Below are 16,670 nucleotides of genomic sequence, written 5' to 3'. Positions count from 1 at the left end.
ACTTGAATTAAATGCGCCATTTCAACCAAAGGTTTAGAAAATGCGCTTCTGAACCAGACGCACGCCAAAGAGTCCGGTCCATAACTCTTCAACACTCTACATCAGCCCCTGGTCAGAAAGTTGCATTTAGTTCAGTGTCCATGAGATGATATTCAGAAAGGATTTTTTTTAATTTATTGACTTTTGTTGCCTCTGCGATGAACTCTTTACGTAAAGTCTATAATGTGTGTGCAGGTGCAACAGTCAAGGGTGTTAATTATAACCTGCTTAAAATTTTCTCGTCGTTTAAAAAATAACCAGTCAAATACGGAAAATATTGGTTTAATGCGAGCTCTGAGCCATATATAATTCTAAATGGTAAAATCAGCTCCTGAAAATGTTAGCAGTTTGAAACATTTCCAATTCTACACATATTCTGCTGTTGTGGAACAGCTTTATGGCACTTTGTAAAGTCTGTCTTTCTTAGTGTATTGACAATGCAGTACCAAATACATTAAATATAAATTGGATCAAGTTTTGGATAAGCTACATTTGTATTTTTAATGACCAAAGTACTAATTTAGAGGCTAATTTATAATTCTTTTCATTCAATGAAAAAGTTTGTTTCTGAGTGAAAGCGAGACCACATCTCAGAAAAGATAATAAAACAGTGCAAAAAATGCTTAAAGGAAGCAGTAAGGATCTCCTTCAACAGTCTTTAAAGGTACATCTTAAAAATTAGAATGTCATGGAAAAGGTCAGTATTTTGTCGCTCACTTCAGAAAGTAAAACTCATAGATTCATAAGAGTGAAATATTAAAAAAAATATATTGTTTAAAGATGACAAAAACCCAAATTTGGTGACTCAAATGATTTTGAAGGAGTTAAATATTGTAAAGTCATGGTGTCACACCCTAATCACCTGATTACCTTTAAACACCTGCAGAGGTTTCCTGACAAACTGATGCTCTGTCAGGGCCAACAGGAAGACTGGACAGGGGTCCAGAAAACAGTCATTGATGAGTCCAGAAGGACAGCAAGTGACAACAAAAAGTTGAGTGGAAGGAAACAGTTGATAGGAAAAGTGCACCAGCAAAAGGAATTACTGCTGCCTGAAAGGATTGTTAAACAGAATCCACGTACTGTTCTGTTGGAATCTCTAACCCAACAAAGTATTGTCAAATTCAAGAAATGTAACATTTTTAAGGATACATTTACAGTTGGGGAACAGAATCTTGTAGAATCAACCCACAATTATGAAACATAAGTCTTCTACAAGTAACCCTAAAAACATTGAAAAAAACGCTCTATGATTCTGTTTTAGAAATTGGCTCATAGACTGAAACTGCAGGTTTGATGCCAAGAAGTGATGCCAAGATGTACGAGGGAAACGGAATAAATGTTATGTTTAGGTCATCCAAAATACCTTAGCTTGCTTGCATGGGTTTTGTCATCCAAGATATTTACTTTGACTTGTCAGGAGCCAGATTCTGTCTAACCTGTTACAGGGTGGATTAGCACTGCCTGTGTAATTAAAAAAAAAAGTGCTTCTGGTTCTGCTCCTGGCTGCCTAACCCTGCGAAAGTCTGCTGCTTGGAGCTCTATATGATATTGCATTCTTTAAAGATGCAATATCTTTGGTTGAATTGTTTTCCCCCTTAGTTAAATCTGATCAGAATGAAGTGTTTTTACAATGTAGATGCATTTTTTTCAGAAGTATCTTTTAAAATGTGAAATGTATACTATTTTTAGCTTTTCATTCAATTTAAAATATTACATTAAATAAGGAAACAATATTTGTGTAGCAGCCAGAACATTCAAAGTTATTTTATAAGTGTTTAAAAGCCTCTCAAAGTGTCTTTATGAAATATAATTAACAAAAAAGAGGCACTTGCATGTGTTGCACATGATAGTGAAAGGGTCTTTCCTTTCAAAGGCAAGTGATTTAGATATAATAGAACCCTATCAAACAGGCATTTTTTGTTTTCACATACTGTGAATTTTTGAATGGAGACGTTTGTAAATATAATCACAGGTCAACCTAAAGTGTGAGGAAATAAATCTAAAGAAAAATAAATCCAGAAAATCACATTCTATGCCTACTAAATTAATTAGAATTTTATTTCTTAAATATTTGATACTAACCAGTAGGGCCTTGTAATTTTATCGATTCTACAATACTTATCAATATGTTTTTTTTCCTCAAAATGTGTCAATTTTTCATCCGCCAGTTTCGATACATTAAATCTTATTTTGAGTTTTATGTCAAATCCACATGAATTAAATACTACACGACATTTTTTACTCAGTTGCACATAGGGCTGTAGCAATACAATAATCTCACAATATGATATATTTTGCTCATGATACGATACATATCACAATATTCAGCAAACGATACAATTTGATACATTTTTAAGATTTTCTGAAAGATTTTACAGGGACTGTGATTTTGGTGACATTTTGTGACTGTTCCATTGACTTGAGTTGAATTAATTGAACTGATGGTGTGATAATGGTGTAATAAATGTTTTTGCTGTATATTTGTTATACATTTGCTTTGTTTAAATGTTAATTGTGTGGCTTTGTGTATTTGGTTATGGAGCAAAGGAACTTTTTTGTCTTCACTTATATTAGATACTGTAATTTATTTCATTTCATTTAATTAATTGTAACTTTCATTACATGTAATTTTTAATGTACAAGCTACAAATTGCAACTTGTGCATTAAAACTGTCATGGAATTAGGCCTGTTGCGATAAACAGTAAATCAATTAATCGCACGATAAATTAAAATTATCAACCTCATTTAAATTATCGGCTTTATAGTTTCTTCTGGCCTTTTTCTCTTTCAGTTGATGACACTGAATGAAAAAAGGCTCAACTCCGGTGCTCTCTGCTGACCCATTTCCTTAGTATAATGCCCAGCGCGCACTACACAATCTTAGAGCTGTCTGCCGATTGTCAGCCTATTTTCAAAACCTAAGAGACCACACATTAGCCGACAGAAATCCTAGGTATAACTGTTCGATCGTGCCGTCCAACAATGGGCAAAAAATAATGGCTACAAGTCCAGTTAACTAATTTTAAAATGCTTTACTACAATCTACCTGCAATGCATGTGGCTAGTGTCAGCGTAAAGTCCTGACTGAATGAAAATCATTATAACCTATTTATGTCACGTTAACGAAGAACAGCTGAAAGGTTACTGAGTTTATCAACTGTGGTAGCAATTTCGCTCCAACTTCTCCCCTTGTCATTTCTATATTCTTTGCACAAAACGTTGAATGAACATTAATATTGTTTCCACATATCATCTCCAATGTCCGCTGGACTTCGGGTTGCTTTCTGATTGGCTACCTGTCACATTCAACAGGCTGCGTTAACGCTCAAAGTCTGGGGAAACCCCTGATTTAGATCGGAGCGGCCACAACGATGTACCGTAACACAGCACACACTACAGGGACGATCAGTTACGAAATGGCAAGCGACAATATTAGAACGGACAACGTTCTAATAATAACAGACTTCATACAGACTTCATAATCTGCACTCTTTTGGTTGAATTCAGTATTTATTTTCACTTTGGCTTTATGTTGTTTAGTTTTTATTCTAGTACGTTTTTTGTTAATGGAGACTGAGAATCCATTTTATTTTTGATTGTTTTGTTTATTTTGTTTATCAGTTCCAGTGTTAAATATTCTTTTGAAAATAAAGTGTATCTATCTCTGGCAGGAAATCGTATGCATTATTACGCCATTTCCATTAAATCCGTGTAAAAAGGTCTTCAAACAAAATTATCATTTATCGCAATAATTTTTGAGACAATTAATCGTTCAGTAAAATTTGTTATCATGACAGGCCTACATGAAACAGTCTCAAAATGTCACCAAAATCACTCTGTCCCTTTAAAAAGCCTATTGAATCATATCGGTTGCCGAATATTGTGAGCAGAATATTGCATAGTGTATTGTGAGATTAGTGTATTGCTACAGCCCTACTAACCAGCTGTAATTCTGGCTTTCTGTCTGGTCGGTCAAGAAGTCCTGTTCTCTTCTGAAAAGCCACCTGTCCTCACACTCAAACAATTATACCAAAGAGCTGTCTAAGGTTGCCACGGACAACACTGTAGACCTCCAGCTGAATGGGCTCCAGGTGAACAGCTTGGTGAGAAGGCAGCAACTGTTGGCATGACTATTAGAAAATGGAAGAAATTCCAAATGACTGCAATCTACATCAGACTGGGCTCCATGCTTGATCTGGCCTCATAAAGAATCAGTAATCATGAAAGTTTAAGGATCAACCCAGAACTACATGAGACCTGAAGTAACCTTTGAAACTACAGTCTCAAAGTTTACTAAAGGAACACACCTGCAGCATTCGAAGGTCGTCCTGATAAAGGCAGCAGATGTTCAGGTCACAATGTGATTTTATTTATTTATTTATTTTTTGTGGATTTTTTCAGATTCTGTCTCTTTCAGTAGAGATGTAGCTATAATTACAGGCCTTTGGGACCCTGGCAGATTGGTGTATCAAAACCTCATTCCACCCAGTATAACGCTGGAGGAGAAACTGATAAACGACAAAATGCACTGGACTGGAGCTTCTGAAGAGTTAGGTCAGCTGAGAGCAAGGAAAGTGAGCTATGTGCACTGGACATTACTGAGCTGTCCGATTTGTGTCCTAAATAAGGCAATCTCCTGTGATTCTGTCCTTATACAGTTTCAATTCAATTTGTTTCTATAAAATAAATTATAGTTCACAACAAGGCACTTTACAAAAACAATTTCAATTTAATCATATATACATTCCAATTGATCTTAGTTATCAAGCAGTCCAGTAAGCTTAATTAATTATTCAGAGTAAATTAAAAAGCTTCCATTTAAGGAAACTCAGCGGATTGCATTGAGTCTTTGACTTGCAGCATTCACTCCTCCTGAACGAGTGCGCACTGCTGGCATTGAGTCGTTGACTTTACATCCCTCACACGGAGCATGCAGGTAGTGACAGTGGAGAGGAAAAACTCCCCTTCAACAGGAAGAAACCTCCAGTAGAACCAGAATCTGGCTCTGCTGCTAAGTTCTGTATTAAAGTTTTAATTGAAGTCTTAAAAGTATTCAGGTTGTCTGTGTCCGTAAACTGGGACACAGTTTTCTGGACTTGACAAAGTGATATACAAGCACAGGCAATCTACCATTTACTGTGCTAAATATTTTTTAAGACTTTTGAGTTACGGCGTCATAATACATTCCAAATAATGATGATTAAAAGCCCACAAGACCGTGTTCGGGAGTGTTAGCTTTACTATTTTCTCTAGTTTGCTCACTGAGAGCATCAATAAATTAAAAAGTATGATTAAATGATGTGTGTAGTTTAGTGATGAATAATACACTTCATCTGACTAGTATCCTAAAGAGATTCATCATAAATGGGCATATATTTGTTTGAGGCGATGACAGCTGTATCATGCAGTCACAGACATAGTTGCCTAATAAAGACGTAATGCATAGTTATTACCACTTACCACAATAGTAGTACAAAAAAATCTACAAAAAACACTTCAAGTCTATATTCTCTACCTGTAGTGTATCGTCTGTCAGCCAAACCATTCCACCATGTTTGATGTATTTTCATGTGCTCAGCCAGTGATGCTTTTTTGCATTTTCTTGCGCTTTCCATTCAGTTTTAGTTTTCCCAATGACATGAGCACAGAAAGACCGTATTTTCTGCTGCAGGTTCCATTCTGTCTGTGCCCTTTGTGCTGAAAACTTAGTGTAGGAAGAGCTGTGCAAAGTGCAACTGAAGTGCCAGTTAAGTTTTATAGTATTCAAAGAAAGTTTATGAAGCACCATAACTATGGTTTCTGTAAGTTATGGTTACACTTGTTTAACTGTAAATCATTAAGTCAAATCAAAGCTTTGTTTTTGAACACTCTCGATCTAGTTCACCCATATTGGAACAGCATAAGGCAAAACAAGGCATTAATTTTATGAAATTTAATATGGTACCGGCCTATTTCTTAATATAGTGTTTTGGTGTTGGGGACTAACTGGTCATCAGTCTAGGAAGTGGAGTTTTTTTATTTGATTGTCTTCTTTTTATATCGCATGTTTCCTTGGAGTTTGCAGCACCTTCAGTCAATGACCTACTGTAAAGGTCATTGACTTTACGTCCTAGACAGTCTATATTTGTAATTTGCTACTAACATTTTCCAACATATTTTGAACACATTAGATTTATTTTACATTTGAACAAAACATTCTAGATTTAAAAATCTGTAGCTTTAGGACCTCTGGCAACACATCACCTTACAGCATGTCAGTAACACAATTTAATCTTTTTTTTGCATATTCTTCCAGCTTAGTGAGTCTTGTCTTTAAGGCGTATTCAGTGTGTGTGTTCTTGATAACTTTCATGTCAAGAAAGGCTTATTCACTGAGATTTCTTTTACTGAAACGGCAACCAATGGTCGTCCTCATACAGTTCATCAATCACCCAAAGAACATAAACGGATGAAATGCATTCCCTCTATAGAATGATGAGCTCCTTTATATGTGACGGCTGATCCTCTCCACTAAATGGACTCGGTTGGGCTCCACCTTAGAGGTTTTCCTTGCCTTACTGCTCTTTTATTTCTTTTTGTTTTTCATGAATATTGTTGGGGGAAGGAGTCGGTCTGTTCATAAAGTTAATTCCATCGCACATTTTACAGCAGATATTGCCAGATTCAATCTTTTCACATTCCCAGATTATTTTCTGGAGAAAAGCTTTGGGCCCTACTATCGAACTGACTTTTCATTGTATTTCTTTGTATTAAAACTGGCATCTAGCTGTAGTTGAACAGATTTTAAATGTTTTCCTTGATCTACACGGCAAGATGTAGCTTTGCGTTGGAAAAGTAACTTCCTGTCGGTGGATGTAAAGATGAAATGTGAATGAAAACTATGAATGAGAATATAATAGGAACACTCTTTATTGTCCTGCAAAGGGAAAATTCAGGTACAACATCAAATATGTAACCTCCCGCCCCCATGTCTCTCCCAGCAGGGCTATGTCCTCGGCACCCACCTCATCTCCGTCGGTGGACAAAGTGGACGGATTTTCTCGGAAGTCTGTAAGGAAGGCCAAGCAGAAGCGATCACAGAGTTCGTCCCAGTTCCGCTCTCAAGGCAAACCCATCGAGCTCACGCCTTTGCCACTGCTCAAAGGTGAGAATGACCCGTATCTCTGGAGTCACATTCCAAACTTAGTCTCTCAGGAAGTAATAAATTTAAACCACTGGCAGAAGAAACTCTTCATACAACAAGGAATGATCACTGACACACTTATTTCTACTCAAGTCTGAGAAAGAAACAGCCAAACTTTACAGATTAATTATTCTGTTAATATCCTCTTTCCTGAGCTACTGGTAAGCAATTTAGCTTACCAGTAGCTCAAAAAAGCAAAAAGGAATACACTAATTAAACAAGAAAACATAGAGAAAAAAATACTGATTTACAGAACTTTAAAGGCATTACAACAGTTTTACAGAACAGAGTAGCATCACACTTTAGGGAAGGAGTATCAAGTCCAAAGAAAAAGGTGAGGAGGTTAGGTCACTGTCCAGACTCAGACCTGCCCACCACATTGAGACAATAGGTCATAAAACTCATCTCACTTTTGAGCTGATTGTCAGTAAGGTCAAAGTAGGGGTGGGTGAGATCACCCACCCCTACTTTGATATCACAATAATTTTTTTAAATAAGTCAATAAAGATATCACAGACGATATTCCACGTTCTTTTTCTTTTGTGGAGGGGCATTTGTCATTTTTTTTTACTTTATAAAGTCACTACATTTAAAATTTTTTATACAAAATCACACAATGTTTAATGAGTCAAAGAAAATGCAGAATACATAAATGAAAATGTAAGCTAACAAGAAGCAGCCTGTCCAATGGACATAAAAATACTTAAATATACAAATTAAACAAATGGTTGTGGTTTAACAGAACATTAGTTTTACTAGATGTTAAAGTGTTTTCCCCTCATGTTTTTTTTTAAATGCAAACATTGTGTGCAAAACTAAAAATCTTTTTTAATCAAATCTTCCTTTTAATTAAGGATGTTTAACACCAAAATATGTCACATAAAAAACACTGCAACCAGTACAAGCTTGAGCACATTTCTTAATGATCTGGAACTTTGTTCATTTTCATTTCTTTCATCTGTCATGGACATCTCCAATGCGGTAGTGACAGTCAGTCAGTGTTTTCATGAATGATATGATTTGGCCAAGCCCTAGGCCAAAAGCAGTGTCCAAAAATCCAAAAATTGACGGAACAGGAAAAAAGTCGTACCCTTCTGGCACGCGTAATGCTAGCTGGCTTTCTAGATGTTTTCCAGTGAACATTTCAAGGTTTTGAAATAAAGCTGCTTCCAGGAGAGCAGGTTAGAAGAAAAACGTTCTGAGCTCTTGTGTCTCTGTGGGAGGCCAACCCTAAAGATGAGACTTTGGGATTCAGGTCTTGCTTTTCTAGTGGGGATCAGATCTTATCTGATCAAGACTGAGTTTTTATTTATTTATTTTTTTTTTGAAGGGGGGAGTTTTGGCAGTGATGCCTCCACCAGCACAAGGAATGCTTAGGAATTAGTTCTAATCAGTTTTTGAATTAAAAATGGAATCAAATGTGATGTGTATGGACAACTTTGTGACCGCTGCCCAGTAAGAAGTGGTGTGAAATAAACAAAGCTTGAACACAATACGATAGTGGGAGGACATAATGTCAAAATAGTCAAGCAGGATTCTGAGTCCTCATTCTTCCTTCTGATGCTCCACATAATCTGACTGTGCTCTTGGCTTGAAGCAATGTTATTACAATAATAAATTCAATGAGGAGCTGTGGATTGCAGTCAATAAACAGTTTAATATGGGGCAAAGTGCTCATTTCCCAGCAGCAGAGTTGGCGTTTTCCATTCTACCTTTTATTTACTTTGAGTTATCATAAGCTGACCAGCTCACTGTTTATGGTCTGCCCTGTGTTCTCTTCCCTGCTCATATCTGTTACGACAGTTGTCAGTTGAGCATACCTTTAGCAAAGATATGATTTGTGGAACTGATTTGCTAATCTTATGGATGATTGATTGGATAAATAGTTGGATCATTAAATGTGACTATTTGAATCACATGTGGTTAAGAGGATGTGAGTGAAACGTAAAACAAAAACTCCAAATTATAACGCCTTTCAGAAGTATACAATCTGAAGACATGTCCTTTATTCCACAAGGAGTGTAAATATTGTAACTAATACAGATTTCTTCAGTTGTTGATCCTGATGCTGTAGGCCAGACCTCCTGTAGAGGTCAGTATTACAGTGAGTCTGAAGAATACACTAACTGAAGAGAAACTGATGTGGCTGATGCTGAGTTGTTGTTAATGTTCTTATTTTATGAAACATTAAATAAAGAACAACGATCTTCAGAGATTCCAGAACAGAACCAGCCTTTTTATCAAGTTGTTTAGGAGAGGGTCAGGGGGCAGGATAGGAGTATGCTGAGTTTGTTCCTGAACTGAACTTGTTAGTCTAACGGCACATGTGGCAACGTGCATGCAGCCTGTTGCAGTTACTTCTGCTTATCTTTTTTCTTTTTGCTTATTATTTTTATGACTTTTTAATTTTTTTCTACATAATTTTATTTTTCAATGTTACAAGAAGCTCATTTTTCAACAATCTCTTTTTTTTTCTTATCTGTTGAGATGCTTTTTTTTTGCTGGGCTGGGCACAACAACTTGGCTGCATTGTTTACAGCTAGGCCTGTCATGATAACAAATTTTGCTGAGCGATTAATTGTCTCAAAAATTATTGCGATAAATGATAATATTGTTTGAAGACCTTTTTACACTGATTTAATGGAGATGACGTAATAATGCATGCAATTTCCTGCCAAAGATAGATGCACTTTATTTTCAAAAGAACATTTAACACCGGAACTGATAAACAAAATAAACAAAACAACCAAAAACAAAATAAAATGGATTCTCAGTCTCAGTTAATAAAAACTGTACTTGAATAAAAACTAAACAACATAAAGCCAAAGTGGAAATAAATACTACATTCAACCAAAAGAGTACAGATTATAAAGTCTGTATATTATGTTGCCCTTCAGTAATAATTTGATTTAAATAGAGAAAATGGGCACATCGACTACCTGATGCAATAGTTCACACTACACATTTTTTTTGCCCAGATTTTTCCCCTTACGATTTCATAACCGATCATCCTCTTAGTGTATGGTGTGTTATGGTAGATCATTGTTGCCGCTCTGATCCAAATCAGGGGTTTTTCCCGACTGGGAGTGTTAACGCTTCCTGTTGAATGTGACAGGTAGCCAATCAGAAAGCACGGATTCTCCTCCGTGCTTTCTGAGGGGAAATTACAGAAGGGAATCCCAAACAGCTGACAACCCGAAGTCCAGCGGACATTCGAGATGATATGTGGAAACAACATTAATGTTTATTCAACATTTTGTGCAAAGAATACAGAAATGACAAAGGGAGGAGTTGGAGCGAAATTGCTACTGCAGTTGATAAATCCAGTAACTTTTCAGCTGTTCTTCGTTAACATGACATAAATAGGTTATAGTGATTTTCATTCAGTCAGGACTTTACGCTGACACTAGCCATATGCATTGCAGGTAGATTGTAGTAAAGCATTGATTAATGCCTGGTTTTAAAATTTGTTAACTGGACTAGTAGCCATTATTTTGTGGCCATTGTTGGACACCACACGGCACGATTGAACCATTACCTAGGATTTCTGTCTGCTAATGTGTGGCCTCTTAGGTTTTGAAAATGGGCCGACAACTCTAAGATCGTGTCGTGTGCGCTGGGCATTACACTAAGGCAGGGGTGTTCAAAGTCGGTCCTTGAGGGCCGGCATCCTGCACGTTTTAGTTCTCTCCCTGGTCGTAGCAACAACCTTTTCAGCATGTTAGTGTTCTTCTTAGGTCTTCTGACAAGCCATCATTTGATCCAGGTGCGTTAAACCAGGGAGAGAACTAAAATCTGCAGGATGCCAGCCCTCCAGAACTGACTTTGAACACCCCTGCACTAAGGAAATGAGGAAGGGAGGGTCAGTGGAGAGCACCGGAGTTGAGCCTTTTTTCATTCAGTGTCATCAACAGAAAGAGAAAAAGGCCGGAAGAGACGATAAAGCCGATAATTAAAATGACGTCGATAGTTTTAATTTATCGTACGATTAATTGATTTATCGTTTTTCGCGACAGGCCTATTTACAGCAGGAATCACCTGATTGGATGGAGCCGGCCAGCCACAGAATTCCCCTTGGATATCTGGAGAACACCTTGAGGTTGCAGAGAAGGAAACAAACAGAGGAGAGCAATAAGAAAGAAACAACAAAGATATGCAAGCTATTTCTCCGCTCCTTTAGAATTGGCAACATAAGATAAATGGTTAACAAGATGGGGGAATTAACAGGGCTGGTCAGGAGACTGAATGAGTACTGGTGTTTTTACGGAGACATTCCTGATGCCAGTGTCTCCATCGAGGGCTACCGGTCTGTTCTGGGCCAATAGGGATTACACCGGGAGCGGTTAGCTCAAAGAAAGGGGCTTGCTGTTCTAGTAAACGACCAAAGGGAGAAGCGTGGACTTAAGTTTACCATAAAATAAAGCAAAGTTTGCTGCTACAAAAAAAACCTTTTACCCCCATGCAGTGTGCTGTCAAAATATTGCCAAGATGAGCTAAGGTCTCTCCGCACTCATCACCTGAGAAACGGTTTTGCTCAGTACAAAGTTCTCAAAAAAATGTGAGCTCTATTCAAGTGACTAAAACGCTCTGCTCATCTAAAATGAGGGTTTTCATCTTCTATCTTCTAAAGGGCCCAGCATTGTCAGACGGAAGTCCCACTGCACAGACTGAGCAAACCAAGTGTCGTCCCCCCCACCAACCCACCCCCCCGGCAGTAATGTCATGATGTTCTTTGTGTGATGTACAACAGAATTAGTAACCATGGCAGAGAGGAACAATTATGAGTTCTCAAGTTTTTCCCCTCATCATAAAAAACAAAAAGAAAAAAGGGAATGCTTTGTTGAGCAGTTTTCCCACTTCATTGGACCAGAACTGAGTGTTGCATCTTCACGGCCTTGGACAACTGCTCCTTAGAGTCTGCTCTCTGACTGAAAAACATGTTCTGTTTTTCTACCTTCCAAAGGTAGTCAGAACAGCAGGTCATGGAAGCTGAGTAGTGCTGCTTTCTACATAAATACATATGAAATTCTGACCAACCACACAATAGGTTCACATGGAACCAGGGATGAAAAGTTCACCAGTGGTATTGTGACAAGAAGGGCCAAAGGACATGAGGCTGAGAAGAAAATGACGCGATTTTTGTCACAGCTGTAGTAGTGAGAACAGACCTTGGCAGTTCGGCTCAACCAGGCAGAGCAGTTAAGGCCACGCCTTCTCTGTTGTGGGCCCATATTGCTGTTTGGCTGGTTGTTGTCAGGATTTCCCCACAGATTTAGTATTAGTATCTACATGCTAGCATTCATGTAGGAGGGCAGATCTGTCTCCAAATTCAGTGTTCAACAAGCTTTAAAAAAATGAGAAGCTAAAATAGGTGCACAATGCTGCCCAGCCTAGCTTCTCTCTGGGGCTTCTCTCCAGCTCTGTGTGGCCAATGAAGACCACCGACATGCTGCCGTCTTCCCCACCATGTCCGTCCTCCCTTCAAGAGAAACCCGATCCATGTGGTGTCTCTTTACATTTTTCCAACTCCACTCGCCACAAACAAGTCATCAGAGGAGACTGGATTATTTAAGCCTCTTGTCCATATTTTGCACAAATTAATTCCCACAGTCACATTCATGACTGTCTGTTTCAGCTGTTGGTTCCTACTTGAGGAAGGAAATCTGATTAAGTGAGTTACCGTTTTCATTGAAGGAGTCTTGTGAACATGTAGCTGCCAGCATAGCATGGTGTGTTAAAGTTAGCCTCTGCTGTCAGGAGCTGTCTTCTACCAGACAACCCTGTCTGTCTCTTATGTGTGCAAAGGTGAACTTCAAAAGAACTAATGGAAAACAGCTGCTTTTTATAAGCATTTAGAAGTAAAGAGCTGGCTTAAGTCTGAGTAGTGCATTTGATCATCATTTCTGTCTGGGAATGTTTGGGTTTAGAGCAGAGCATGTGTAACAAGATGGTCATCTTCATCTTGTAAGCAACTAAGTGTTAGCTAAAATTTTGGGTAGTTATGACCCAGATATGTTAATTCATTGCTTCTTTAATCATTGTTACAGTAAGAATATTTAAGTTCCTGAAACAGGCTTGGTGCTTGTTCAACCACTCAAAATCAATGCTTTCCTCCTACAGTAAGCTCTACTAGCTTATTCATCACAGTGTGAATTTAACAAAAATTTGACTCAAAGGATTTAAAGATAAACCCTGCTATCTGAGATTATGTTGGGTAACTTAAACATCTGAGACACACCAGAGTTGACAGACCTTGTTAAAGTTATTTGGCAAGTTGAACATAAAAAAGTTACCTTGAGTTGTTTATGTATTGGCTTTGGTCTGTAATAAAAACTCTTAAAGGGATCTTAAAATTTTGCACAAATTACCTTTGTGTATTTCTCACTTGTCAAAGATGTAATCACAAGCCTATTTTTGAGACATTTGCTTAGAAATGATCTTCCCAAAATAAATTCAGCATATCTAAGCAGCTGGAAGGTTTGCTTGAATGATTTAAGAGTCTAATAAAGGTCCCGCTCACACACAGGTTACCCCAGAGGAGTACGTTTCTTACGAGGTCAGAGTAAACTACACACAATGGAAAATAAAAGCTAATCTATCATCTCAAAATTTAGTACACATTAAATTAACATTTTTTTTAAAATAACATAGCAACCCAAAACTTGCACTTCAAAGTGCACAAACTGCCCATTAACTGTCGCAATATGATGCTGAAAAAAAGTCCCTTTCACATGAGTTCCACAAACACTGAAGCACAAACTCTCCATTATGGATCACTTTGTTCTTCCAGACTACACGATTCCCAGATCCTGGACTTTGAGGTTGTAGCTCATAGACCTGGGATTGTGGAATCATAAGGATGAGACTTAAAATTAGCAAGCTTCATTAGAATAGGATAGAAACAGCCTTTATTGTTCTGCTAAGGACAAACTGGTATAACAGCAGCAACAGATATAAAGGTTCGCATAGAAAGTTCTTAGTTTTAAAAATGAAATATTAAAATAAGGACTGATTATAATAATATACTGTACAAGACTATAATAGAAAATACTGTTATTAGAAATAGGTGTATCGGACAGGCAATCAAAGGGATGTGCAATTAAGATGAATCCCAATTTAAAATGTACATAATTTGCATGTGTATTGGTTGAACATCGAAAAATAAAATCACATACTATTTAGACATTAGCAAGTTCCGTGTTCCAATACTCCCCCACACTGTGCAGAAACATATTTTTTAAATACAAGTAAATTTCCAATGTTAAGTTGTCAGGAAATATAAAAATATTGTGGGTTATTATGTTTCTGGAAGCTATTGTTAACAATGCTTAAACACACAACTATAGTGTTGAAAACAATAATGAGTTTAATCTTTGAGTTTGAGCTCTGTTTGTTCAAATATATATTTGTAAATGTATATTTGTGTATTTCAGCAAGTTACTTTTATCACTGTTTGCTTTCAAGGCTGGCTAATTAAACTAGAACCCCTCTACCAGATTCCATTAAATCTGTGTTGAAATGCCGTTAGTGGTGCTGATAACGGGAATTCTGCTCGGGCCTCATACAACCTTGGACCGACTTGTGCATTTACACTACACTGCCAAAAATATTTGCTAACCCATCCAAATTATTGAAATCAGGTATTCCAATCACTTCCATGGCCACAGGTGTGTAAATCGAAGCACACATACATGCAGACTGTTTTTACAAACATTTGTGAAAGAATGGTACGTTCTCAGGAGCTCAGTGAATTCCAGTGTGGAACTGTGATAGGATGCCACCCGTGTAATAAGTCCAGTCATGAAATTTCCTCACTCCTAAATATTCCACAATCAACTGTCAGATGTACTATAAGAAAATGGAAGTGTTTGGGGAGGAGATGCAGTAGTATATACCCATGTAAGTTTGTAACGTACGAGCAGGGGGATGATGTAACCAACGTGAGAGCGGAGGGGGCACAATATGGGACATTTACAGGAAAATAATAATATGGCAGCACAGCGCGAAAGGGGGTAAAAAAAGCTGTCGTTTCCTAGCCAAAGTGTGACTTGACAGGTATGACACTGTTTTTGTTTGTTTTCCGTTGTCAGCTGTATTGTCACCAATGGTCTCACAAATGGCTTTCTTTCTCAGCCTTGTACAGCATGCCATAAAACAATTCGTGGGAGGCTCAGGTTAATTTGTATTTCTGTGTAACATTGTAGCGAGATCAATAATTAAGTGAGATTTCTTTACTAGTTTTTATTGGATGTCAAAGTCGACTAGATTTTTTTTCTTTTTGAAGACTGTTGATTAGGAGGTAGAAGTTCATCCTCTAACTGGTGGGTTGCTGGTTCTTGCTCCTCTTCCATTTGTCTTAGTTGCTGTGTCCTTGGGCACACTTTACACTTTACTCACCTCCCCTGCTGGTGGTGGACAGAGAATCCTCCAGTGCATGGCAGCCTCACATCCGTCATTCTGCCCAAGGGCAGCAGTGGCTTCTATCCAGTAGCTTGCCACCATCAGTGTGTGAATGTATGCTTTGGGGTCTTGATGGACCGCTAGACAAGTACAGGCCATTTCTCATTTAAACTAAGATGTCTAGTAAAGATCAGAAAGGACCAAAATGTCCAGTGTCATCTTAGTGGAAGGAACATGTCTGTGTTTTCCCTTTTACTAGTAATTACATGAATCCCAATCTCTTTCCAGTAAAACAGCAACACTGCTGGTGTTTTGCTAGGAACACACTGGAGCAGTTGGTCAGTGAGCTGCAGTAAAGGGCAGGTACCTCTGACGTCAGCCTTGGGGATTCCCGCAATGTGAGATGTGCAGCTGTCTTAGCACCTGCAGCTGGAATGCCAGAGACTGTATTGGAGTGGACCCTTCCAGATGATCATTGCACCTCTATTCCAAAACAGATTTTGCATTTAAAAATATTTGGTTTTCAAAGCAATGTCTGTCTAAAAGAGGTGCCTGTTCTCACTAGAACTATGGAAATGGTTCTGTAGCTCAGACACTAGACTTTAAAATATTTGTGTTAAAAGGAGGTTGGCTTCTTGACAGTTTGATGGCATTTAAAACAAAGTTGTGAAGTCTTCTCATTGTTTATTGTTTAGTGGGTTGAAAGACCCTAATGACTATAACTGCTTGTACACTTCATCCTCTGTTTCTTTAGTTTCGACTCACTGTTGGTTTTTGTGTTTTGTTTGTGCTTGCAGACGTTCCAGTACCAGAGCAGCCGGAACTGTTCTTAAAGAAGCTCCAACAGTGTTGTACTGTCTTTGACTTCATGGACACGCTGTCGGACCTCAAGATGAAAGAGTATAAGCGTTCAACGCTCAACGAGTTGGTGGATTATGTGACTATCAGCCGTGGCTACCTGACAGAACAGGCCTATCCAGAAGTTGTCAAAATGGTAAGCAGGTCAAACACACACTTCTGTTTAGTACTGGGTCACCTAAAAGC

At 38.0% G+C, this 16,670-nt stretch overlaps 1 protein-coding gene across 5 annotated transcripts in view; it reads left to right on the top strand.

Annotated features, from left to right (window-relative positions):
* The window catches only part of ppp2r5eb (protein phosphatase 2, regulatory subunit B', epsilon), a 47,637-nt gene that overhangs the window by 8,349 nt on the left and 22,618 nt on the right, over positions 1-16,670 (top strand). For 2 of the 5 annotated variants that reach the window (XM_028035545.1, XM_028035544.1), the window contains exons 2-3: positions 7,027-7,187; positions 16,424-16,620. In XM_028035545.1, coding sequence (XP_027891346.1) covers positions 7,031-7,187; positions 16,424-16,620 — 354 coding nt within the window. In that variant the 5' untranslated portion in view covers positions 7,027-7,030. Of the gene's footprint in view, positions 1-7,023; positions 7,188-12,876; positions 12,898-16,423; positions 16,621-16,670 lie in introns of those variants that run through there. The other 3 variants (XM_028035546.1, XM_028035543.1, XM_028035547.1) reach the window with 2 other exon arrangements.

Source organism: Xiphophorus couchianus, chromosome 13 (genome assembly GCF_001444195.1).
Source record: "Xiphophorus couchianus chromosome 13, X_couchianus-1.0, whole genome shotgun sequence".
Taxonomy (NCBI): domain Eukaryota; kingdom Metazoa; phylum Chordata; class Actinopteri; order Cyprinodontiformes; family Poeciliidae; genus Xiphophorus; species Xiphophorus couchianus.
This window is presented reverse-complemented; position numbering and strand designations above follow the sequence as displayed.